At 45.5% G+C, this 26,765-nt stretch overlaps 1 protein-coding gene and 1 pseudogene across 11 annotated transcripts in view; one reads left to right on the plus strand and one right to left on the minus strand.

The window, feature by feature from the left end:
- The window catches only part of MAST2 (microtubule associated serine/threonine kinase 2), a 241,448-nt gene that overhangs the window by 14,123 nt on the left and 200,560 nt on the right, over positions 1-26,765 (minus strand). For 7 of the 11 annotated variants that reach the window (XM_051857813.2, XM_051857810.2, XM_051857812.2 and 4 more), the window contains 6 exons: positions 18,905-18,980; positions 15,239-15,259; positions 13,401-13,479; positions 11,163-11,317; positions 8,305-8,380; positions 6,254-6,463 (listed from right to left, as the gene is read on the minus strand). In XM_051857813.2, coding sequence (XP_051713773.1) covers positions 6,254-6,463; positions 8,305-8,380; positions 11,163-11,317; positions 13,401-13,479; positions 15,239-15,259; positions 18,905-18,980 — 617 coding nt within the window. The remainder of the gene's footprint in view (positions 1-6,253; positions 6,464-8,304; positions 8,381-11,162; positions 11,318-13,400; positions 13,480-15,238; positions 15,260-18,904; positions 18,981-26,765) is intronic. The other 4 variants (XM_051857815.2, XM_051857811.2, XM_070078564.1 and 1 more) reach the window with 1 other exon arrangement.
- Positions 2,445-2,911, plus strand: LOC108177730 (small integral membrane protein 29-like; annotated as a pseudogene).

Below are 26,765 nucleotides of genomic sequence, written 5' to 3' on the forward strand. Positions count from 1 at the left end.
GATGGACTGTAAGGAGCAGGAAGGAGTCACAGCTGAAGAGTGGCAAGATGGCATTTCAGGAAGTCACCCTCTGCAGTAGAGAGAATGCACTATAGATGGCACGCCTAAAAGCAGGAAAACCCATGAAAGATCACTGTAAGAATGCAGATGTAAAAGGCACAAGTCCAGACAGTGAGGATGGCGACAAATGGACAGACTTGAGCCATTTCAGAGGCAGACCTGAGGGAAGGAAGCGGGAATAGAAGGTAACTGCAAGTTCAATTTCAAGGAAATTTCAGTGACTCCATTCATTAGAAGATAAGCAGCTTAAGTAAGGATATACAAAGAACACATTACATTTGGTTTTAGAGACAGGATAGTGGGGCAGAAAAGACAGTGCAGTTTTGGATGTGCAGACTTGGGGGCACCTACATGGGACCCTCTCTCAGGTACCTGGGAGGCCCAGAGCCTTTCTCTTTTATTCTGAGCACTGCCCTGGCTTCCAGGAAGAACCATATTTATATTGTATGGCTGCACCTTCCCTCACACCTCCAACAGCTGGCCAATGGGGATTATGGACCTAGGAACTTGAAAATGGATAGAAAGACAGCTATTTTTTTATAAAAGATTTATTTATTTTACTTTGAAAGTCAGAGTTACACGGAGAGAGGAGATGCAGAGAGAGGGAGAAGAGAGGAGAGAGAGAGAGAGGTCTTCCATCTGATGGTTCACCCTTCAGATGGCCACAATGTCTGGAGCTGCACCGATCTGAAGCCAGGAGCCAGGAGCTTCTTCCAGGTCTCCCATGTGGGTACAGGGGCCCAAGCACTTGGGCCATCTTCCACTGCTTTCCCAGGCCATAGCGGAGAGCCAGATGGGAAGTGGAGCAGCTGGGTCTTGAACCAGCACCCATATGGGATGCCAACGCTTCAGGCCAGGGAATTAACCCACTGTGCCACAGCACTGGCCCTGAAAGACAGCTATTTTTTTCTTTTTTTTTTTTTACACGGTGTAGTCAAACTCTATAGTCTACACCTGGATGAAAAGGGAAGGGCATATCTGTCATAGAGATAAAGAAAAAGCAGCACAGAGACAACAGAGATGAGAAAAGAAGGAACATGTGCCGAGCTTCCCAGCTTCTGCCTGTGTTCCTTTCTAGGTCTCTAAGATCCACCCTTTCTATCCTTACTAGTTTCGCTTTACTACTTAAGCCACACTGACTCAGACTTCTAGTACCTCCAAGAAAGACAATGTAGGGAATTCAAAGTGGAGGAGTTCTAGGGGCAGCTAGAGTTCAGCTGTTTTTCAGTATCCATGGGGACTGGTTCCAGAGCTCCCTCAGACACACAAACCTGTGGCTGCCCAAGTCCCTTAAAGAAGAGGTCGTAGCATTTGCATACAACCTATGCACATTCTCTTGCACACTTTAAACCATCTCTAGATTTTATTCATAATACCAAATACATGTAATAATATAAATGCTTTGGAAATTGTTATTAAATTGTATTGCTAAGGGAATAATGACATGAAAAAAAGTCTGTACAGGCTTAGTACAGTACCCCCTGCCCCGAACAGTTCTGATCTGCAATTGGTTGAATCCACAGCTATGGAACTCAACTGTACTGACCTGGAGTCAGGAGACCAGTGAGGATGAGTCCTCAACACGAGGATGCCAACTGAAGACATGGAAGCAGACAAAGCTCATCAGGGAGGGGGTTTTCAGAGAAAGGAAAGAGAGGGCAAAGGACACTCGGGATGATGCCCTGTGAAAAACCCAGCATTTAAGACAGGCAGAGAAGAAACTCATGAAGAGGCAGCAACACTGACAGCTGGGAGAAAGGTTCAAGAAGAGGCATCCACTGTGTTCTGTGGGGAGGGGAAGAAAGGTGAGTCCTGAGACCATGGGATCTGGCACTGACCATTTAAGTCCTTGATGACTTTTGCCTGAACAGTTTCAGTGGTGTGGTGGGAAGGGAAACTAGAGAGCAGAAGAGTGAGTAGTGAATAGCAAATGAGGACCCTTTTAAAAATTCATTTCAGTAGTTTCACAATAAACTGAATTGAAGCTGAAAAAAAAATTCATTTCAGGGGCCGGTGTTGTGGCATAGTAGGTAAAGCTACCGTCTGTGACGTTGGCATCCCATATGGGTGCCGGTTCGTATCCCCACTGCTCCACTTCCAATCCAGCCCCATGTTAAAGACCTGGGAAAAACAACAAAAGATGACCCAAGTATTTGGGCTCCTGCCACCCATATGGAAAACCCAGATAAGCTCCTGGCTTCAGCCTGGCCCAGGGCTGGCTATCCAGGGAGTGAACCAGCAGATGGAAGATATCTCTCTCTCGATCTTATTTTCAAATAAATCTTTTTTACAAATGTATTTAAAATATTTGTTATAAAACAAAAAGAAAGGCTGAGCAGTTGGTAAAATTCTGTTTGTTTTTAAGACTTAGCCCAAGAGGGAGCCAAGCGAGGGCGCTCCTGTCGGGGCTTCCGTGGCGGGAGGGAGCCCGGTGGAGGCGCCCTCCCAGGCACCACTGCCCATGCTGACCACCGCACGCTCTGCCTGCCGGTGTCATGAGTAACACCACAGTGCCCAGTGCGCCCAGGCCAACAGTGACTCGATGGTGGGCTATGTGTTGGGCCCTTTCTTCCTCATCACCCTGGTCGGGGTGGTGGTGGCCGTGGTAATGTATGTCCAGAAGAGAAAACGGGTGGGCTGGCTTCGCCGCCACCTGCTCCCACGTACAGCTATGACCCGGCTGAGGAGCTGCACGAGGCTGAGCAGGAGCTCCTGTCAGACGTGGGAGACCCGAAGGTGGTGCATGGCTGGCAGGGTGGCTACCACCACAAGCGGGTGCCCCTGCTGGATGTCAAGACCTGACCTGAGCCCTCGGCCGGAGCCTCGGGGGTCCCGCAGTCTGCTTCCTCCCCGCCCCCCGCCTCCCCAAGCCCTCCGCTCGGCAGCCTCACCCTGCCCTCAGCCCTCACCCACCTCCCGGCACTAACGGGGGTCTCCTCCCCGGGGCGGGAGAGGCGGCTGGGAGACAACTTTGCTTTCTATAGGTTCCCTGCATCCTGGACTGGCTTTGGGTTTCCACAGCAAGGGACCCAGATGTATAATCTCAGTATATATATTTTGTAAATAAACGGTTTTGTGGCTAAAAAAAAAAATAAAAAAGACTTAGTCCAGACATCATGTACTCTGTGAAGTCTTGTCTTAGTCCCCTTAGCCCCACCATAAACACACACACACACATGCAAGCGCACACGCACACACACACGTATGTACAAAAAGAAGTTGCTGCCTTTTCCAGGTTCTCCTTGCTTTGTACTCACATCACATGGTCCTACCATGTTGTGTAATGGCCTTTCTCTTTAGCCACACCACAGGGCCATGTAAGTAGAGAGGCAGTGTCTTTCTTTTTCTCTTCCCTCACATACTAGGCCTTGCACAGTGCCTCTTATACAGTAGGTTTCAGTCAGTGTTTATGTACTAAGTATTTGAAAATGTATGATCTTGGGCTCTGGAATATTAAGATGAACTGGAGTTTGGGTTCTAGCTCTGCTACTTAGAAATTACTTACTTATGGCTAACTCAGCCTTTTAAAGTTTCAGTTTCCTCATCTGTAAATACTAATACCTTTGTTACAGACTTGTTGTAAAGATTTAATTTGAAAAATAAGATAACCTAGTACCTAGCATGCATTACGTACTTTATGAATACTAGTCATTTTTACTATTCTGAGTGCAAATGTGATCATGTCATTTTTCAATTTAACACCACTGACTAATGCCCCATTACCCTCATGATAAAATCTATAGATTCTCTCAAGGTCCTTCATCATCTGGCCCCTAGTCTAACTCCTTAAACTGATCTACCACCCTTCTGCAGGCCTCCTTCAACTCTAATTGAATGTCCGAAGTCCCTGTACACTGCTGAGAAGCTATTCATCTTGTTTCTGCGGGTCAGCTACCTCCTGCTACTTGCCAAGAGTCGACCTTCCCTAACCTTTCCACACACAGTCAGCACACCCTCCCCTGCACTCAGAACTTCCCTCGATTTAGTGCTCCCCAGTCACACTGTACAACCATCACTGGGAGTAAGATCATCATATAAAGCACTCAGTATAGTGTCTGGCACACAGAACACAGCAACAAGTCACGGGTGCTATTTTATTGTAAATATGTGTTGATGGGCCTGTAACCCCAGTCAATGGCCTGAGACAGAGCATGCTCCAATGCCTTCCTGCATTCCAAGAGCCTAGCAAATGAAGGAGCAGAGGAGCAAGCCTGCTCTGAATTCAGTGCTCTTCCTACCCTCAGGGGCAGTTAGTCTGAGAAAACTTGTGGAAGTCTTGGGCAGGCCTCTGACTTTAGCAAACCACAAGATTAACCTCAGACATGCAAGAAACCCAGGGTGGGGGTGGGGTAGCTCTCCACATGAATCCTTTAGCTGATTCCTGACTCCTAAAGGTCTCTAGGGCACCCCTGCCATTGCTGGGAACTGTTAGAAAGCAATTCTTGAGCAGAAACAAACAGCTAATTTTCATAGGACTTTGGGCTTCTAAAGTCTAATTTATATGATGCTTGAATTCAAATATTACTTTTGCAATCAGAAAAAGACATTTCTATAGAAGGGAGTACTTTTGGGGCCGGTGCTGTGGCATAAAGGGTAAAGCCGCCACCTGCAGTGCCAGCATCCCATATGGGTGCCAATTTGAGATCGGCTGCTCCACTCCTGATCCAGCTCTCTGCGATGGTCTGGGAAAGCAGTAGAAGATGGCCCAAGTCCTTGAGCCCCTGCACCCTCATGGGAGACCCGGAAGAAGCTCCTGGCTTCGGACTGGCACAGCTGCAGCCATTGAGGCGAACTGGGGAGTGAACCAGCGGATGGAAGACCTCTCTCTCTCTCTCTGCCTCTCCTTATCTCACTGTGTAACTCTGACTTTCAAATAAATAAATAAATATTTTTTTAAAAAAAGGAGTACTTTTATACTTGTTTAATCAAGCCCTGACTCAGTTTAACTCCTGCCCATTGGGCTAGTTTTATGACTTCAAAGAGTAAAGAGAACAGTCTGCTATCTTTTAAATATGACAAATCTTCCACTATGACAAATCTTCCGCCATTTGACAGCAATAATCACAGTCATTTATTTATTTGGAAAGCACAGTGAGAGAGAGAGGGACACGCACACAAACACACACACACACACACACACACACACACACACAGAGAGATATTTTACCCACTGGTTCACTCTTCAGGAAGTCAGGAGCCTAGAACTCCATCCAGCTCTCCCATGTCTCCCATGTGGGTTGCAAGGATTTAAGAACTTGGAGCATCACCAGCTGCCTTCCTATCCACATTAGCAGAAAGCAGAGGAGTAGCAGGGACTCAAACTGGCACAGGGATACTGGATGCAGGAGTCTCAAGCAGTGGTTTAACCCACTGTGCCACAACACCTGCCCATCTTTCTAACACACTGCAGTCCTGTTTGATTGCCAGCCCTGGGCTCTCAGCTCAATTGTTACTATTCTACAAAGAGGTCATGTGTCAGGAGTCGATAAGGGTTTCTGGACTAGGAAATACTCTAGGAGCATAAAGAGCCCTGGAGAGACTGATGCATCCCCTCACCCACAAATTGTGCTAAAAGTACACTATAGGTCAACTGTGACCTTAGCAGGAAGGCATTGGAGCACTTATTTGAGAGGCTGACAGCAAAGCAAGCACTAGAACACAGAGGATTTGAAAATGCAATGTATGCTCTGATCACGGCCATGGCTGGATTTTTTTCACCTTACACTGGAGTGGATCAGGTCTCTAACCAGAGAAGTCTCCCACTAGAGAACTCACCACACCAAGGCAAAGCTGGCTGAGGACAAACAGTTGAAAGGCTCTGCTTAAAGTAGTATTTCTAGCAAAAGAGGGCCCACCGCAGCCATGAGGACCACTTTTGGCTTTGGATAACCAATCTCCTAGTCAAATACATAATTCTACCAATGCTGGAGCCTCAAGTAGAATAATATAGCTTTGAATTAAGAAAAAAATGGGCCCTTTTTAAAAAATTGATTTCCTCTGGCATCAAGCAGGCCTCTCTCAGTAAGGCAGTAACTGGGGAGGAATTTAAGGGGCCGCTTCTGGACATCACCAAGGAGATGTGGTGGTGGCGGCACACGGGCAGGGATGGATGACTGGGACACCTTTGATCCCTGATCCCAGTTTGGGACCACCACATAGATGTTTCACAGGAGCCCCTGCAAAAGACACTCACATCTTGCAGAAGCTTCTCCAAATTCTCTTGAAGTTCATAGAAGTAGTGTGAAGTAATGAGGCCACTCTTAGATTTATCCAAGCAGTCCCGGGCCATCTCGATCACCTGATGATGAATAAAGCTCAGGGCTCCATCTGCCAGGGGCAGCACGTGGTCTGGAGTATTGGAGGCAATGAACTCTGCTAGTCGTTCTTCCATTTGTGCAGTGGCCTGGCAATAAAAGAAAAGTGACACTTTCCTCCCAGTTCTAGGCCAGCTGGCACTAAACCTAAAGGATATGGTAACAGCCTATGGATGGGCTCCCTGTGATCCTGGTTTCCTACTGCTACTTGTTGGAAATCTGATGCCTGGAAACATGCAAAGGTCACCTTCGGGTGAAGTCAAAGTGCCTCAGTGTCACATTCCAGGCCCGCCGTGAGCTGGCGCTGCCTGTCTCCTATCACTCCCCGTAGCATACGTTCTTTTACTCTCAGGACGCAAAAGTTTGCTGTTCTTCTTCCATGTTCCATGCTTCTGCCTATGTCTGTGCTCTCCCCTCTCTGAGGCTGAGTCTGCCTGGTCAGCTCCTGGTCCTCCTCGTTGTCTCAGCCCAGGCATCACCTTTCCTCTGGGAAGTCTTTCATGCCCCAACGGATGGGGGATTTTCTTTTCTCTGTGCTCGCACCAGACCTCCCGACTGTGTAAACTTGAGTGTGTAGACATTCCTATTTTCTAACCCCTTCTCTGGACTGGGCAGTTCTTTAAAGTTAATTTTACTCATCTCACACTGCTCTTACTTAACCTTAGGACCTGCTTAATAGAGCTAAGCAGATGCTCAGAGTGTTCACTGAAGGTGTGAACCCGCCTGGCCACACAAGACAAGATGAAATGGGAGGAGGCTATGGCTAGGAACATGGCCTTGGCCGGGATCCCCAGCAGCGCAGACTGGAGACCTGGCTCAGAAGCCTCTTGTGGACCTAACTGTGGAGTCAGGCATAACAAAATGACAAATGCTCTTCAGTAAGTTCACAGCTGCCTACGTAGGAGTCTGTCTTCTTTCCTTTGTCACCAAGTGGTGTTTTCTGATTTCCAATGTGTGTTTGGGCAAATGTATACATATGTGTGAACCCATGCACGTGTTGTTTGTGTGTGTGACATGCTTAACAAACAAAAACACACAACATAAAAGGATAATATGATACTGTGAATGTCAAGAAAGCCAAGCACAGGGGCTTCACAGCATGCCCCTAAGCCATTGTGCGGCAGGGGGCAGCCAGAGGAACAGGAAGCCACACCTCTATTCCCAGAGATGGACAAACCCAGGAGGTCTGCATGCAAGACAGGGGGCCAGCGCATGCTCTTGCTGCCCACTGTTGTCCCACAGACAGAGCTGGCTGTATTCTGCAGGAGGTCGCTCCATAGGTGTGTGGTGCTCAAAGAAGTGCAACTGGGAAGCTGGGTCCCAGTTCTACACACAACTGGAGTTGTGAGGATGATTTCTCAGCTCTCTCAGGACAGCAACCTACCTTCCTCCCTCCTGCTCTCCTGTTGCCAGAGCAGACCCTGCCACTGGAAGCAGCTCTGAGACCTCTGACTGCACCCTCTGGCCTTCTATCTGGGTAATGAGGCACTACTCAGAAACCTGATGGAATGTGGGTGCTCCCAGAGCACTACTCAGAAACCTGTATGGAATGTGGGTGCTCCCAGAGGGCAGGGCCTTTGAGAGAGGGGCCTGCTGGCAAGGTGAGAAACTGGGTTCCCAGTCCTCTCCTCCCCTTTTGCACAGGGCAGATGTCTCTCTGACATTCCCCTCTAGTCACCGCTCCCTCCAGGGAGTGCAGTGGCAGAGGCTCTGCAAGTAGAGTGCCCACTGCCTCCTGCCACCTGCCTCCGGCCTTCCAGCAGTCTGGGAGCCCTGATGCTGTATCCTCCTCCTGGGTGGTGCCTTTCCACTCTTCTCCTTTCCCACAGGAGGCAGCACCTTCTTCTTTCACTCCAGTCTTCCCACTGGGGCCAGCCATGGGCAGCAGTCCTTGGGGACATTACCCATGTCCTTTTAAATGGATCCTTACCTTGGGGAATCTTTCTTTGTACACATGATTCATCATTATTATTTCACTGTCAAAGGAAACTGGGGACCGTCCAGGACTGAATAAGAAAGAAAAAAATTGTGTCATTTAGTGCTTTGAAACTGTCAAGGAGAAAAATGGCCACCCGTTGAGTCCCAGTCCTCCCGCAGTCTCCAGTGCCCACACACGTCCACCTTAGCAAGTGCTGATTTCTGGGGCCTTCTTTATTCCTACAGCTCCCAGGGTACCCAGTTCAGTTAAAACTGGTGCCATCTGGAGCTGGGCTACCTTCCTGCAATCAGTTTGCCTTTCACAAAGACCTCTGCCAAGGCCTGAAAAGGTGGCCTACCGCCAAACCCACTGGTGCTTTCCTAGGATGGCCTCCCCAGAGCAGGACTTGGCATCCTCCAGTTCTGGCCAATGGGACTTGGTATACCACAGCATGTCCCAGGAATTCTATTAAGTCAAACCACCACCAAAGCAACCAAAGGAAGACTACATTTACAACTATTTTCCCAAACAAGCTGCAGCCAATGAGGCTAACTTAGACTCTGACCTGGCATGAAGGAAGTTGACCCAGCCTGCACTGAGTTATACATCTGAGTCTTCCACTGAAGGTAGACAGTGTGTTTTTAGTCTTAATTTATTATATTCCCTAATAACCTAAGTCTTCCCTTCTGGCCCATGTGTGATTACATCTCCTTAAAGGACTTCAAATTTTGAGCTACACAGCTGGATAGTTGGGTTTTGATTAATTTAGTGTCCTGGCAAGCGATCCCAGCTGGGACAGGAACTGTTCCTCTGGGCCTTTCTCTAAGGACTGGGTCATGTTCTGCCTCTGTGCTGGTGCACAGGACTAAGTCTTTAAAAGCAATACAGCAGGGATTTCCCCTGAGCATTGCCGATCCTCCCAATCTCCACTAGCCTAAAGGGCACCCATCCTTTCCTCTGTGTGAGCTGCGGAGCCCACCAAGATTTAGGCATTCCTCCATAAGACAAAGGAAGGCATGGGGCTCCACACTCACTTATCTGTGTTCTTGAGTTTTTGCACTAAAATACCAGTAACCATCTTCGTCAGTCTCTGAACCTGAACCAGTCTTCTGGCTCTGTCATTCAAGGTGCTACCTGAGTGCTATTCATCCTGGGAGATGTTACTCCTCTGGGACCCTACCCTGCATAGGTCAACTGATTTATTATTTCCCAGGGACTCTGGAAAGCTGAACTCAGCCATTAAAGCCATGCTCCTTTAATCTCCATCCATTTCCTTAAGCTGGAATTTTGGCACAGATTGCCAGATAACGCTAAAGGGAATGGACAATTAAAAGCATTCAAAGATAAACCAGCTGTTAAGGTCTGTTTGGTCTGATTGAGAAAACCCAAGTGAAGCCGAGACTTGAGATAGATTCAGATAAGCATTTAATTTAAAATGAGTGTCTTGGGGGTTGGCATTGTGAGGTACAGGGTAAAGTCAGCAATACCAGAATCCCATATGGGTACCAGTTCATATCCTGGCTGCTCCGCTTCTGCTCCAGCTCTCTGCTAATAGCCTGAGGAAAGCAGTGGAGGAAGACCCAAGTGGTTTGGCCTCTGAGGCCCATGCTGAGAGATCCAGATGAAGTGCCTGCCTCCTGGCTTCAGCTTGGCTCAGTACTGGCTGTTGTAGTCATCTGGGGAGTGAACCAGCAGATGGAAGATCTCTCTCTATATCTCTCCCTCTCCCTCTGTAGTTCTTTCAAATAAATAAATAAATGTTAAAGGAAAAATGAGTGTCTTCTCCCAATCAGACATCTGCGTCATTACCAGCAATTCTAAGTTTATTTATTTATTTTCATCTACTTGAAAGGCAGAGTAATGGGAGACCAGGAGGAAGCACCTGGCTCCTGGCTTCGGATCAGCACAGCGCGCTGGCCGTAGCGGCCATTTAGGGGGTGAACCAATGGAAGGAAGACCTTTCTCTCTGTCTCTCTGTCTCTCTCTCTCTCATGATCTAACTCTGCCTGTCGAAAGAAAGAAAGAAAGAAAGAAAGAAAGAAAGAAAGAAAGAAAGAAAGAAAGAAAGAAAGAAAGAAAGAAAGGCAGAGTGACAGAGAGAGAGACAGGGAAAGAGAAAAGAGAGGGAGAAGGAAGGAGGAGGGGGAAAGGCAGAGACCGATGGAGATATATTCCATCTCAGTAGAAGATTCAAATGCCTGCAACAGCCAGGGTGAGGTCAGGCCAAAGCTAGAGCCTGGACTTCCTTGGGCAGGACCCAAGTACTTCAGCCGTCTTCTGCTGCCTTGCAATGTATTAGCAGGAACCTGGATCAGAAATGGAATCGCTGGGACATGGCACTCCAATATGGGATGTGGGTGTCCCAAGCAGTGGCTTAATCTGCCACAATGTCCACCCCTAGGAGCAACTATTTTAGCTGGCCTAGTTCATCTACCTAGGCCTATGGGTTCTGTAGTCAGTTAACCATCAAAATTGATATTTTACTCTCCTTCTACTGAATGGAGTCTTAAGTATATATGAACTGCTAAGTACTTTTAAAGGAAAAGAGAGACAGACTGCATGACAGCATCTTCAGATAGCTCTGGGGGTGACAGTTTGAGCTACACCAAAAGCCAAAAAGGGCTTGAGTACCACTGGACATGGATATGTTATCACAAAGGTTGGCAAGTGACAGCCTACAGGCCAAGTACGGTCTACTGCCTGCTTCTGTCAATAAAGCTAATATATGATCTGCAGATGACTGCATCCCACCAAGGCAGAATGGAGCATTCGTGCTGGAGGTGTATGACAGTCTACGACAGCCACCATCTTGGCCCTTTACAGAAGTGCTGATCCCTGTACCATGCACACAAGCTAAGATCAGCCCTCACCTGAGGCTGCGGGAGCGGGGCCGCATGGCTGGAGATTGCCGTCCCTCCTCATCTGGTACACTCTCTGTGCTGAAATGTTTCGTCAGAAAGTGCAGCTCATCAGCTGTAGGCTGGAAAGGCAACTGATGCAGCTTTTCCTGTGAGGAGCACGATGACTGCAGAGGAAGACATTACAAACAGCACTGAAGACAAGGCCAAGGGCAGTTCAGGAACAGGGGAGGACTGCAAAGGGCCAGGTGCCTTCCAGCTATGGAAACTGACAGCTAGTCCCCCCTCTCTCTCCCAGCACCCCATCCCCCTCAGCTGCACATTGAGCCCATCAGAGCCCTTGGCCCTGAGGAAGCCAGGACATGAGAGGCTTCAAGGTTGTGTTGGGAGTTGCACCCAGACTTTCACAAGCTGTGAGAAGCCCTAACTACCTAGGAGCCTCTTAAGGTGGTAAAAAGCAAATCATTCTACTTGGACTCTGCCTTCAGTGAAGTTCTCGGGTACTGGAACAGGAAGTAATCAACACATTGTGCTTCTTGGTTTGGGAATGTTCTCGGTATGCCCAACTGCAAATGACATCCCCTGGGTTTTCCCTTGCATAGCCTGGAGAGCCACCCTGGATGACAGTGTTTCCTACGGGCTGTTATCCAGATGACTGTTTTACTGAGGTTGTGAGGGCTGTGTGAGATTGTGCTCGGACTCTCAGACACCAGCAGGCAAGGCATCTAGCAGGGAGCAAAATTACTTTTAGATCTGGACCTACAGATTAGACTTGATCTGCAAATAATCATGAATTCTAAACATGGTCCACTGCCTAAGGATTCCTGACAAGAACTCCACAGAACACTGGAGGGAGTGCATTGGGTTGCTGCAGGAATCCCACACCTGCAACTCTCACTGTGGCAAACCCTTCAGCTCCGGGACTGGCTAAGAGAATAGACAAGCCAAACACTGTTGGCACAGTTCCACTGGTCTTTGGAGATCTAAATCCATTTCAAGTCGAAGCTGCAGCACCATACTGAGAGAACTCTGCTGCAACAAGGTCAATACCAAGTAAGAAATTAGGATTGTTTTTGGCTAACAGTGCATGATTCTTCTATGGACTGCTGCACAAACTTGTGGACAGCTAGTAGGTCACTACAGGGCTCTGTCTTGGCTACATTCTTATAAATGATTTAGACCAAAGCCAAAAAAAGACTTCTCACCTAACATAAATCTGGTATACCAAGGTAAAGTACGGTAGGCAAAGTTGGTATTTTACAGTACTATAACAAGCTAGAACAGGTAGAGTCCATGAAAATTTACTGAACAGAAATAGACACACACATATATTGACTCTTACACTGAATCTAAAAATGTCATTTTTCTGAGTAAAGACTTATTGGAAAAGGGGCGTTTATTAGGAAAAGATCTTAAGTTTAACAGCTGCCAAAGATCTCTAGAGATTTAATAAAATCTAGGTCAAAGGAGGTTGGGATTCAAGACTATGGACAAACTGAGCAAAGAGACCTGAAGAACGGTGCAAGTGATGGGGATAAGATCATTAGAACTATGGCCTGTGAAGCCTGGAACACCTCCTATTTGGCCCTTTACAAAACTGTTCGCCAACCATATTATCCTGGTTTTAATCAAACATTGAGGAGAGCTCATTTTAGAATCCATTGTGCCTAATAGCAAGTAGCACACAACCTGTTGTGTTTAGGCTCAAGGCTTTGCTAAAAGAAATACAGGCAAAAGTTTTAGAGACAGGTCTAGTCTTTTATTGATACACATCAAACCAGGATACCAAGTTAACAACTATTCTTACTTTTTTGAAGAAAAAAAAAAAAGGTGAACAAAGGAGGGGAAGGGTCCATAGGTCTTTGGGACACAGGAAGGATGATCTGTTCTTAGCTACATTTCTAAAAATAAGGTTGCAGAAAGAAGGGAAACCATGCTTGGGAGACCCCAGGCCTGACCTCATTAACAAAGCAAAAATCCATCCTCAAGCCCTCCTCTGATGCAACTAGGAATAATGGACACCCAGAGAAGGTACTAGTTCATCCTTTCCACAGGCATTTATGGATCTGGCTATGGATGTTAAGGGTTACCAGCCCTTTGCCCTACTCAAGCCCATCCCCAAGCAACCTGTTTGAATTTGACTTAGAGAAAAAATTGAGAACCATTTTGCAACACAGGATATATAGCAATAACCCTGGGGGGTGTAATTCCTCAGGGAGAAGAAAGTATGACGATATTTTGGCTACTTACAGAGACAGTGGAGCTAGGCGTGTTAGTTCCATAGCCTGAAGAAGGCAAAGAGGCCAAAGACCAGCGCCGTCCATCAGTCCTACATAAGAAAAAAAATATTAGGCAGTTTCCACAGGTTCCCACCCTGAGCCCAGGACCTGCCTGTCCTTCCATGATCCCTTTGGGAGCAGGGCAGCTGATTCACTGGTGGGCTCCTCTTTGTCTGCAAACAGTACTGCTTGGTCCAGAACATACTTTCACATCTTTCCTACGAGGGGTCTATTGTTGTGTGTTTTCCACTGCAAAGACAAACATCCCTGACTACAAAGGAGGGCACGTGACTTTAAATAAGAACATTTGTTAGACAATTCTGTGGTTTTGGAAGCAACAGGAGAGGAAACCGGCTACAGGCATCCTCACAATGGCAGAATTGCCATTGAAATGAAGCTATTTCCTTTTTTGAAGGCTCCAATTGAAGGGCTCCTTGGTCTTCCCAGGCCAATGGATAGACTCTACCACCTGGGTTCAGACTGGGCCTCAACTGATGGCAAACAGTTATTGGCTGCTTAGGATTCATCAGGACCCATAAAACCAGCCTATGAGAATGTGTGCCAAACAGGGACAGTACCTCACGAAATCAGGTGGAGGGGACATACCTTTGCTTCTATATGAGACTTTGGGGGAGGCTTCCTGCTGCCCTCAAAAGGATGCTCCCCAAAGTTCTCATCAGAAAGAATCACAGTTATTTGCTTTACTGTAGAGGAGAAAGATCAAGCAGGTATCTGATTTGAAGGTTTTGTAACATAGCCATGTGATCTTTTTGCCTGGGCTGGGATGTGGTATAAAGTATTCTTTCTTGTAGAGCTTGGGGTATAGTCTGCTCTGGTGAAGTCAAGACAAAAACTTCTTTGCTGCTACTCACAGAACCTTAGAACATTAGCAATGGAGGATCTTTAGAACTTAAGTACATATTAAAATTTCCAGACAAAAAACTAAGAGATCTGGGTAATTTGTTTAAGGTCTCACAGTTATGGCAGGGGATGGGATGGGAAAGGGTTGGGATGAGGAGAGGAAGAAGAAAAAAATGAGGAACAAATCTTGCCAGGCCTTCTCCTTCTGAAGCATTTCCTCCCACCTTCACCAACACTGAGCAGCTATTCCTACCCTGTTCTGTAAGGAGCAGCTCAGGGTTCCATGCCACATGCACATGACTCAAACTTCATGCCACCCAGGCAGCCAATATGTATAAATTCTAACTCTGCTGGAACCTAGTCTCAGAGACAGACATGTAGGAGGGCACTCCAACATGATGCTCTCTCTGACCTCTCTGTTGGGTCCTGCAAGTTGTACACAAGAAAGCAGGTCAATTCCAAGACAAAAATGAGACAAATCTAACAAGGGATGGATTTCATAACCTCTGTCAAATATACTTCTTCACACCTGAGTTTTTTTCCCCCTTCTTTATAGAGAAACAGAAACCAGCTACATGCCAGCCGCTTCTCAATGAAAAGCAGAGGCCAGAATCAGATGGTAACAGAGGTCTCTATTTGCTCCAACTGGCCACCTCCCCACATGGCTAAGGAAAGCTGTGGGAACGAGGGTGACTTGTCCCTGGGCTCAGAAGCTTGGAACTATTCAGTAACTCCTGCCTCTAAGCATATGCTCTGAGCCTTGGTTCCAGCAGGTGCAGAGGGACCCCTAAGGGTCTCTGTGCTAAATATGCAAGGCCCAGTGTTCACAGCCACAGTCAGAGAAAAATCAAACTACCCAGTTCCTTCACCACACACAAGGTCACAAACCATATTGTCTGGCCATGCATAGCAGTTTCCCAGCCCCTGCCCCATCACATCTGCTATTACCTGTCTGCTCTGTGGCCATGGCTGTAGTGAAAAGACGTATGTTACAGTGAGAACCAAACGGAACTGAGAGCACGATCTGTCTGACCCCTGAACCATGGTCTAGCTTGGCAGAAGCAAACCTTTTGTTAAGGAGTTCAAACAACTTTGAAATTGAACTTGGGGCTGTCACTGTGGTGCACAGTGGGTTAACGCCCAGCCCTGAAGTGCTGGCATCCCATACCAGCTCGAAGCGCTGGTTCAAGACCCAGCTGCTCCACTTCCCGTCCAGCTCTCTTCTATGGCCTGGGAAAAAAGCAGAAGATGGCCCATGCCCTTGGGCCCCTGTGCCCATGTGGGAGACCTGGAAGAAGCTCCTGGCTCCTGGCTTCAGATAGGCGCAGCTCCAGCAGTTGCGGCCAACTGGGGAGTGAACCATCAGACGAAAGACTTCTCTGTCTCTCTCTGCCTCTTCTCTCTGTGTAACACTGACTTTCAAATAAATAAATAAATATTAAAAAAAAACTGAACTGTGGGAGTGATGGGTTTCTCCTTAGCACATCATTAAAGCCATTTTTTGTATGTAGAATACTCCAAACTAATGTGGTCCTGCGGGGCTCCTACCTGACCTCAGTAACCTAGCAACAAGCACTTCCTGATCCTGTTTGGCAAGATCAAAACACTCCTCCTGACCCCACTTTGTTCCTACCTTGTTCTATAAGAGGACAGTCCACGGTTCCATGTTTCAGGCAACCGAGTAACATGTCATGCCACCTGGCATTGACCTGTTTGGGTCTCAGTGGTAAAACAAGGTCCCTTAATGCCCTAAGTTGGGCCGGCGCTGCGGCTCACTAGGCTAATCCTCCGCCTAGTGGCGCCGGCACACCGGGTTCTAGTCCCAGTTGGGGCGCCAGATTCTGTCCCGGTTGCCCTTCTTCCAGGCCAGCTCTCTGCTGTGGCCAGGGAGTGCAATGAAGGATGGCTCAAGTCCTTGGGCCCTGCACCCGCATGGGAGACCAGGAGAAGCACCTGGCTCCTGCCATCGGATCAGCACGGAGCGCTGGCCGCAGCGCGCCGGCCGCAGTGGCCATTGGAGGGTGAACCAACGGCAAAGGAAGACCTTTCTCTCTGTCTCTCTCTCTCACTGTCCACTCTGCCTGTCAAAAAAAATAAATAAATAAATAAAAAATAAAAATAAAAAAAAATAAAAAATGCCCTAAGTTGGTCCCTACTCCTGAGGCCCTGTGAATGAAGTAGACATAAGGAACCCGCCATTCCCTCTGCCTGAAATAGTTCACACAGCAGTGTCCTTCACAGAGGCTTTACGTGACAGCCAGTGGAGACTCCAGCCCCATTCCCTTATTCTTTCTGCAGCATCCTGTCCTGCTCCTTCGTGGTATTTATGACTGCATTTGGTTGCTTATTCATTTCTTGCTGTCTACCCACTAACCATTTGATTAACAAGCACTGACTGGGTGCTAATGATGTACCAGGAGATGGCTTTTCAACAGCTTTCAGTATCTCTACTAAAGATGGTTTGATTCTGATTGAGGTGAGACAAAAACATACAAATAAGAAAATATCAGTATTTAAAAGCACTAATTTTAAAATAAAACTGGACGATTTGATAGAGAATGAGAAGGAGCTTTGGATGGTTAGGAAAGGCCACTCTGAGGTGATGTGGAAGATGAGATATGAAAAATGAGTATAAGTGTGAAGAAAGTAGGGATTGTGTCTATTTTATTACCATGATATAACTAAGCACCCAGCATGTACCTTTCTCATAGTTAGGGCTCAGCAAATATTTACTGAATGAATGGGAAGTGATTCAGTGTCACCTATGGGGATCTGGCCACAGTTCCTGCTATCCCAGCTCATGCTTAAGAGATTACTGTTACTGTCCACACTCAGCCTGGGCAGGAAGCTTGGCTGGAAACACAAATGCATCAATCCAGCATATTCTTATATTACAAGTGATCCTACCTGGATCCTTGGTTAACTAACTGGAAGTTACATAGGGTAGGTATGGAACCAACCTGGATGAGATTTGTTTTCAGTAATGTACTCGGGTCAGGAAATACACCCAACTCAGCCATTACTTCTCTTGATCTGGGGCAAGCATTTGGCCTAGCAGTTAAGCTACTGGTTTAGATGCCTGCAAACCACAGAGAAGTGCCTACCTTTGAATCCCTGTTCCACTCCTGACTCCGGCTTCCTGCTAATGGGAAGCCTGGAAGGCAGATGATGATGGCTCAAATGGTTGAGTCCCTGTTGGGATGGAATTCCTGGCTCCCAGCTTCAACCTGGCCCCGCTCTGGCCACTAAGGACTAAACTAGTGAATCGGAATGTTGTTTGTCTGTTTCTGTCTCTCAAGTAAATAAAAACAAACAAAAAAATTTCTCTATCCTGTCCATATCCTTTCAGCTACAGAATCCTACAGAATAGGGGATGATTTTTTTCTGGGTTACAGCAGCGAGAAAATGCTGTTTCTGGGAGCCTATTCTTTTAAGTATTGGAATTTTCTTAAGATGTATTATATTCTCTATCCATTAAATGTTCTAAATCTGGAGCTAATATTTTTCTGGAGGCCTTAGTACTTAGAGACTAACTATACCAAAAACTTTTCAGAAATACTAATAAAAAAATTAAACACTTGAACTCAGTCAATAGTTTTAAAAGGGGCCAGTGTTGTGGCACAGTGGATTATGCCACTGCCTGTGACATCAGTATCCCATATCAGAGCACCAGTTCAAATTCCAGCTGCTCAGCTTTCAATACAACACCTGCTAATGCATCTAGAAAAGCAGTGGAAGATGGCCCAAATGTTTGGGTCCTTTTAAACCCATGTGGGAGACCTGGAAGAAGCTCTTGGCTCCTGGCTTCAGCCTGGCTCAGCCCTGACTGTTGCAGCCATTTGCGGAGTGAACCAGAAGATGGAAGCTCTCTTGCTCGTTCTTTTTCCTTCTCTCTGTCACTCTGCCATTCAAATAAATCTTTAAAAAAAAAAAAAAGAGTCTTAGAAAATTTTCCAAAAAAAAATTACTCGTGTGTGGGGCTTGGATGGGCTCAACTCTGTCAGCTCATACTTCTGGCAACAGACGGAACTATCAGGTTGCTGCTGTGGCCAGAGATGGCTTCTACCACTTGCTGAGAGGACAGAAATGAAGGAGGAATAAAAGGATGGCTCTGTATGCACCATATCTTTGAAAATCCTTAGAAGACAAGAGAAAGCCCAATAGTGTCTTTACTCCCAATGCAAGGGTCCCTAGCTCTAAGCCAAGAAAAAGGCATACAAGGCCCACGGGCCCCAGGAACTGAACTAGCTGTGTCGGAGAAGTAAAGTGTGATTTTGAGTGTTCTTTTCTCCTGGGTCACTCTAAAATAGCTCTCAGTTGAAAGTCTAACACTTCAGCACATACTTTCATAATACCAGGGACTTGTGATTAAGATTATAAAAATAAATCTATTAATTTTTATCTACACTCTCATTTGAACACTCAAATACATAGGCCATCTAGAAAACAAAATTTGAGCAAGATGATTATGACCTGGAGAGGAAAGCAGAGAGGGAACTTTGGTGGTAACATCCTTGTTAGAACAACGACTCAAAAGGAGGAGCCTGACACTCAACCAACATTCATGCATGTGTCACAGGTGTCAGTTACAGAAGGGTTTTTCTACCAACTTACCTACGGGCAGGAACAAAGGAAAAGTGAGCAGGTGCATTTGGAGAGAAATTCCGGGGGCTGTCCAAAGGACTGTTACCTGTGATGAGGAAAGGAAAAGGAACTTTGGTGAGGGTTGCTTCTAGGGAAGGCTGACATGACCTTCAGGCAAGAAATTTTAGGGCCAGTGCTGCGGCCAAATGGGTGAAATTGCTGCCTACATCTCACATGGGCGCCATTTGAGTCCCTGCTGCCCCATTTCTGATCCAATTTCTTGCTAATACACCTGGGAAAGCAGCGGCCCAAGTGCCTGGTCTCCTACACCCACATGGGAGACTCAGAAGAAGCTCCTGGCTTTGGGTTGGCACAGCCCTGGCCACTGAGGCCATTTGGGGAGTAAACCAGCCAATGGAAAGCTCTCTCTCACTTGCACTCTCTCTTTAACTCTTTCAAATATTTTTAAAAATCTTAGAAAAAAACCCCACTGTAACAATTTGAGCAAGATAAATAAAGTATTAATGGAGTATAATCCAAACTAGAAAAATTATCTATTAACCACACAGATATAAATGACTGAATAAACCAATGGAAAAGATCAGTGAGAACAGAGGACATCTGAACATCCCTACCAACCAACTTGACCTGACTCTTAACAAAACACTACACCAAACAGTAGAACATACATTCCTTGGCAAGACTCAGTAAATTAATGGTACTAAGTTACAGTTATAGAGAAGAAATAGTTCTGGTTTTGTACAGTCACTCTGCATAAACGGTAACTACAGACAATGTTAATGTACTGTATATTTCAAAAAAGCTAGAAGAAAGAGTATAGTATGCTTTTAACACAAAGAAATGAACATCAGACAATATATTCAAGTATTAAGACATGACATGGTTGGGGCTGGTGCCATGGCATAGCGGGTAAAGCCACTGCCTGCAGTGCCGGCATCCATATGGGCTCTGGTTCGAGTCCCAGCTGCTCCACTTCCAATCCATCTCTCTGCTATGGCTTGGGAGAGCAGTGGAAGATGGCCCAAGTGCTTGGGCCTCTGCACCCACATGGGAGACCCGGAAGAAGCTTCTGGCTCCTGGCTTCGGATCAGTGCAGTTCCAGCCATTTTGGCCATCTGGGGAGTGAACCAGTGGATGGAAGACCTCTCTCTGCCTCTGCCTCTCTGTAACTCTGCCTTTCAAATAAAATAAATAAATATTTCAAAAAAAAAAAAAAAAGGTATCACATGGTGCCTCACAAATGTGGGGAATTTTTATGGGTTGTTAAAAAAAAAAAAAAGAAGGGTGAGTGTTAGCCTAATGGTTAAGATGCTGGAGTCTTGAATCAGTGTGCCTGGGTTTAATACTTGGCTCCTCCCCTGCTTCCAGCTTCCTGATGATCTTAAAAGGCAGAAATAATGGTTCCTGCCACCACCCACAGAGGAGACAGGGATTGCACTCATGCCTCTTGACTTTGGTTCCCCTGCCACTGCAGACATCTGGGGAGCAGACCAGCAGATGGAAGCTCTCTAATAACAGCTCTCTAGTAACTTTTTTTTTTTTGACAGGCAGAGTGGACAGTGAGAGAGAGAGACAGAGAGAAAGGTCTTCCTTTGCCGTTGGTTCACCCTCCAACGGCCGCCGCGGCTGGCGCGTGGCGGCCGGTGTACCGCGCTAATCCGATGGCAGGAGCCAGGTGCTTCTCCTGGTCTCCCATGGGGTGCAGGGCCCAAGGACTTGGGCCATCCTCCACTGCACTCCCTGGCCATAGCAGAGAGCTGGCCTGGAAGAGGGGCAACTGGGACAGAATCCGGCGCCCCAACCAGGACTAGAACCCAGTGTGCTGGCGCTGCAAGGCGGAGGATTAGCCTAGTGAGCCGCGGCACTGGCCTAACTTTTTTTAAAACCAATAACAAAAGGATTTCTGGGAAATGCCCAAATATTTGGAAATTAAATAATACACTTCTGAATAATTTGTATGTCAAAGTTAAAAGGGAAAATAGTATTCTAAACACTACATAAAAATGATAACATAATGTCAAAAACCATTTAAGCAGGTCTTGAAGAGAGAACTACATCACTACGTATCTATAATAGGAAAGACAGACTCAATTTAATTACCTCAGTTTCTACCTTTTTTTTTTTTTAATATTTTATTTATAGGGGCTGGTGCCGTGGCTTACTTGGTTAATTCTCTGCCTGTGGTGCCGGCATCCTATATGGGTGCCAGGTTCTAGTCCCGGTTGCTCCTCTTACAGTCCAGCTCTTTGCTGTGGCCCAGGAGGGCAGTGGAGGATGGCCCAAGTGTTTGGGTCCCTGCACCTGCACGGGAGACCGGGAGGAAGCACTCAGCTCCTGGCTTCGGATCGGCGCAGCACTGGCTATAGCGGCCATTTGGGGGATGAATCAACGGAAGGAAGACCTTTCTGTCTCTCTCTCTCACTGTCTATAATTCTACCTGTCAAAAAAAAAAAAAAAAGATTTTATTTATTTAAGAGGTAGAGCTACAGAGAGTGAGAGGGAGAGACAGAGAGAAAGTTCTTCCATCTGCTGGTTCACTCCCCAAACGGCCACAACAGCCAGAATTGTGCTGATCCAAAGCCAAGAGCCGGGAGCTTCTTCCAGGTCTCCCACTCGGGTGCAGGGGCCCAAGTACTTGGGCCGTCTTCTACTGCTTTCCCAGGCCATAGCAGAGAACTGGATCAGAAGAGGAGCAGCTGGGACTTGAACCAGTGCCCATTTGGGATGCCGGCGTTTCAGGCAGAGGATTAACCAGCATGGCCCCCTTCTACCTTAAAATATGGAAAAAGAAGAGCAAATGAAGCCCAAAAGAAAGGAAATCACAAAGATCATAGTAGAAATCAATTATTAAAATAATCGCAGAAAACTATCAAAAAGAAATACAGGTCTTTTTCAGATAAATAAAATTAAAACCATAGGTACAATGATCAGAAAAAAAAGGACACAAATTACCACCAACATTAGGAATGACATTCTATAGGTAATATCAGCAGAATGATAAGGCAACACTATCAAGAACTTCACATTTAACTTATTTGATAACTCAGATGAGACTAAAAAAACACTAGAAAGATAAAACTACCAAAGCTCAGGAAGAAATAGATATCTTGTGTAGTCTTGTATAGAAATTAAATTTATAATTTAAAACTTCCACACAAAGGGAACTCTAAGCTCAGATGACTTCATTGGAGAATTCTGTGAAACATTTTAAGAAACAATAATATTTTTACACAAATTTTTCTGGAAAACTTAAAAGAAAATATTCCCAACTCATTCTATGAGGGCATCATTAGCTTGATACCAAAGCCTAAGTACAGATTAATATTCCTCACAAATACAGATGCACATTCATAAAATTCCAATAAATCGAATACAATAATGTTAAAGGCCTGATTTATCAGGGCCAAGTGGTGTTTACTCCAGGAATACAAGTTGGTTGGTAATCTGAAAAACAAGCGTCAGAATTTACCATATAGATTAATAAAGAAAAAACACAATTTGTTGGACATAGAAAAATGATTTGATAAAAAAAAAAAAAAAGCAATCAAGGTGGGTATCTGGCCTAGTGGTTAAGAAGTTGGTTAAGGGGCTGGTGTTGTGGTACAGCAGGTAAAGCCACCACCAGTAACACCAGCATCCCATATGGACACCAGTTCATGTCCTAGCTGCTCCACTTGGGATCCAGCTCCCTTCTGATGGCCTCGGAAAAGCAGCAACAGATGGTCCAGGTGCTTGGGAACCCTGCCACCCACGTGGGAGAGCCAAATGGAGTTCCAAGCTCCTGGTTACTGCCTGGCCCAGCACTGACTGTTGTGGCCATCTAGGGAGTGAACAAGCGGATGGAAAATCTCTCTGTCTCTCCCTCTCTATATAACTCTTTCAAATAAATAAATAAATTTCAAAAAAAATTGAAGCCAATTTTTCTATCATCAAAATTCCCAAAAGAACACAATATTGCCAACCAATCAAAAGGGGGCCACCAAAACTGCAGAGCAACCAGAACTGGTATGCAACCTGAACATGTACCTCTTAACCTGAGCTTCAATCTGTGGGAATTTTTACTGCCCCTACCCCTCACCCCCAGGAGCTTGGGAATTAAGCAATAGCTACCTGGACTCCTTTCTTGCACTTTGCAATAAACATCTACTTCCTTCCACCTGGGTCACTGACTGGCTTGCTATGCATCAGGTGAGTGGCTTCCGGTTTTGTGGATTCTACAATATGCCATGTACAGTTTATGATAGTCTAGCATATGGCACTAATAAAGGTATCATATCTTAAGTACTATATTAAAGCTTAGTTTCATTCTTATTTTTATCATCTAAAAAATGAGGGTGGGTATTTAGCACAGCAGTTAAGATTTCACTTGGAATGTCTGTGTTCCATATTGGAGTGGTGAGTTCAAGTTTTGACTCCATTTTTTCAAAAAATTATTTATTTATTTGAAAGAGTTACAGAGAAGGAGAGGCAGAGAGAGAGAGAGAGAGATATCTTCCATCTGCTGGTTCACTCCTCAAATAGCTGTAACAGCCAGGACTGGGACAGGCTGAAGTCAGGAGTCTAGAACTCCATCCAGGTCTCTCATGTGTTTGGCAGGGGCTCAGTACTTAGGCCATCTTCCACTGCTTTCCCAGGCACATTAGTAGGGAGCTGGATTGGAAGTGGAGCAGCTGGGATTCAAACTAGTGCCCATATAGGAATGCAGCACTGCAGGTAGCAATATGACCCTGCTATAACATGGCACTGGCCCCGACTCCATTCTTGATTCCAGTTTTCTGCCATTGCACACTCTGAAAGGGACAGGTGATGACGGATGTACTTGAGTCCCTCCCCTCACATGGGAGACCTGGACTGAATTCCCAGCTCCTAGCTTCCACCTAAGACCATCTGCACTTGTTATGAGTATTTGGGGAGAAAATCAGCAGATCTCAAACACATAAAAAATATTTTTAATGAGTAGAAGTGTTAACATTTTTTCAACATATGCAAACAGATCATCTTTGGAAAATGCTGCTTTTGGAAAGTTCTAAGGAGTAGAATGACAGGCACACAGTAATATATTAGAAAAAATATCCAGCTCTAAAATTTAGAATGGACTAGATAAAGATTTATTAGAGCTTTCTTCAATAAACCAAATGAAAAATGATTAGGGCCTCCATAAGATCATGATAATGAAGTCAGAATGTGTTCACCCAGAGTTAGTTTGCAACAGCTTCTATATTAAAGGGTTTTTCTGAGCCTTAAATTGAATCTTTGATGATTTCTACCAGAACTAAAGGCATCATATAGTAAATCTATTCCAGTGTCAATAGGATAAGTACTTATTAATTTATTTTTTTAAGGTTTATATGCTTGTTCATTAGAATTTTTTTTAGAGTGGATCCACACTTCAACATTTTATATACTTAATATGGCAGTCACAGAAAAGAAATGGTTATTGCCAGGAGACAGCCAGAAACGGATCACTATGTATATTATGGAAATTTTGGCAAAAAGCAACCATAGTTCAAGGGGGCAATAATGACAGATTCCCATCAACAGGAAGCTGATGAAGTAACTAACAAGCCTTCCTTCCCACTGGCCAGGCTCCAACAGACTTTGCGGAAGATGCTATTTTTTTTTTTAAGATTTATTTATTTATTTGAAAGTCAGAGTTACACAGAGAGAAGAGAGGCAGAGAGAGAGGTCTTCCGTCCGATGGCTTACTCCCCAGATGGCCACAATGGCCAGATCTGTGCCGATCCGAAGCCAGGAGCTTCTTCCGGGTCTCCCACACGGGTGCAGGGGCCCAAGGACTTGGGTCATCTTATACTGCTTTCCCAGGCCATTGCAGAGAGCTGGATTGGAAGAGGAACAGCTGGGACTCGAACTGGCGCCCATATGGGATGCCGGCGCTTCAGGCCAGGGTGTTAACCCACTGCGTCACAGCGCCAGCCCCAGAAGATGCTATTCTGACCACCTTTTACTAGGACTATAATTCAACTTTGATGCCAACCACGTGGAGTTGATGTAGATCCCACAGGAGAAGAGTCCCTAACAGGACTGTCTCACTCCTTACAGCAGCAAGGCATTCAGACCCACAGTAAATGTGGGAGTTCCTATAGTCCTCCTGAGATTGAAAAATTCGCTAGAATCCTTCACAGACCTCAAGAAAGCACTATGCTTATCACTACAGCTTTATAGTAAAATTGTAGTTTTATTATAGCGAGGGGGTGAGGCCTGGTATGGAAAGCAGTACTCCTGTGCCCTCAACTTGGGAAATCAGGGAGCATCATCCTTCTGACACATAAATACGTTCACAACCAGAAGGATCTTCCGTGCTTTGGTGTCCACAGTTCTTACTGGGATCCCATTACACAGGCATGGTTGATTAGATCGTTCTCTAAATGATTGAGCTCAATCTCTGCCTCCGATCTGCTTTTCTGAAGGCCAAGTTGGCCCAAAGTCTTAACCCTCTGGTTTTGTGAGCACCCCCTCCCAATCTACCTAGGTGCCCACAAAACGTCAACTCATTAAGCATAACAAACACTCCTAAATCTTGGGAAAGTTCAAGTTTTTTAGAAGCTCTCTAATAGGAACTTAGGACACAGACCACAGAAATTATTTTTTACATCACAGATATCAGATCTCCCAAATTTGTGCTACTTTTACTGTGTTTTCTCTATTTCTCCAATATTCACCTCCTCTTTAAAAGGCCAAAATTGCTGCAGCTTTTAAGTTTGTGAGAGAATAAAATCAATAATTTGAATTGGTCTTATTTTGTAGGAAGAAAGACAGGATTTAGAATATTAATATTTTTGAAGAAAATATTTAAACTGACCCTCACTGATGACTTATGTGTCCAGTTCTAGCCTCAGAAAAATCACATCCTTGAGAAGAACTCTTCCTTAGACCTAGAGAGAAATGCCTCAATGGAACAAAAAAACGCAACAAAAAACTGAGCAGCTCAGCAAACAGACTTTTTCAACTTTGCCAAGCAACTTAGCAGTTGGAGGAGACAGTTCAAAGGCAAGTAATCATACATCTTAGAGAAATCAGCTATAATGAAACAAAAAACAGAACTGGAAGCAGTCAATTGACCTTGAACCTGCTGCTTCCCTTACATGGCTCAGTTATAAAGGGATGTAATTATACAGCAAGCACCTGTGTAAACACCATCCAGGGAAAGAATGCTGTCTCCCAAAAGCCCTCTACACAATCCTTCCCATTTGAAACTACTGTCCTCCTCTACTTTAGGCCAACATTTTCTTGATTATCTTGATTTTTATGACAACCATTTTCCTTATTGCTTTACCAACTAGGTATGCATCTTTAAACACTTTAGTTTCTCTCTTTACATACAGTTTATTTTTAAAATTATTTATTTGAGAGCAGAGAGAGAGCTCACCTACTGGTTCACTATCCAAATGCCTGTAATAGCTGAGGTTGGGCTGGGGCTGAATATGTGAGCCAGGAACACAATCCAGGTCTTCAACTTCAGTGACAGGAACCTTGCTTGGGTCATCAATGCTGCCTCATACAGTGTGCATTAGCAGGAAGCTGGAGTGAGGAGCTGGAGCTGGCAACTAAAACCAGGCAGTCCAATGTACTGCTAGGCCACATGCCTACTCCCTCTTAACAATTTTATTTTGCATTTCCACAATAATTAATTAAAATACATTTTCATGCATTCATTGGCCATTTAAATTTCTTTTGTAAACTGTGCAATTCTTCTAGCCCTTTGGCAGTTTTATGTGTCTTAATTATCTTCTATTTTGTGGCATGCTTTTTCATGGTAACATTCTTTTGTAGCATTATATACTTATATATTTATTTTGAAAGAATTAGGGAGGCCGGCGCCGCGGCTTACTAGGCTAATCCTCTGCCTAGC

This window comes from Oryctolagus cuniculus, chromosome 7 (assembly GCF_964237555.1).
Source record: "Oryctolagus cuniculus chromosome 7, mOryCun1.1, whole genome shotgun sequence".
In the NCBI taxonomy this organism is placed as follows: domain Eukaryota; kingdom Metazoa; phylum Chordata; class Mammalia; order Lagomorpha; family Leporidae; genus Oryctolagus; species Oryctolagus cuniculus.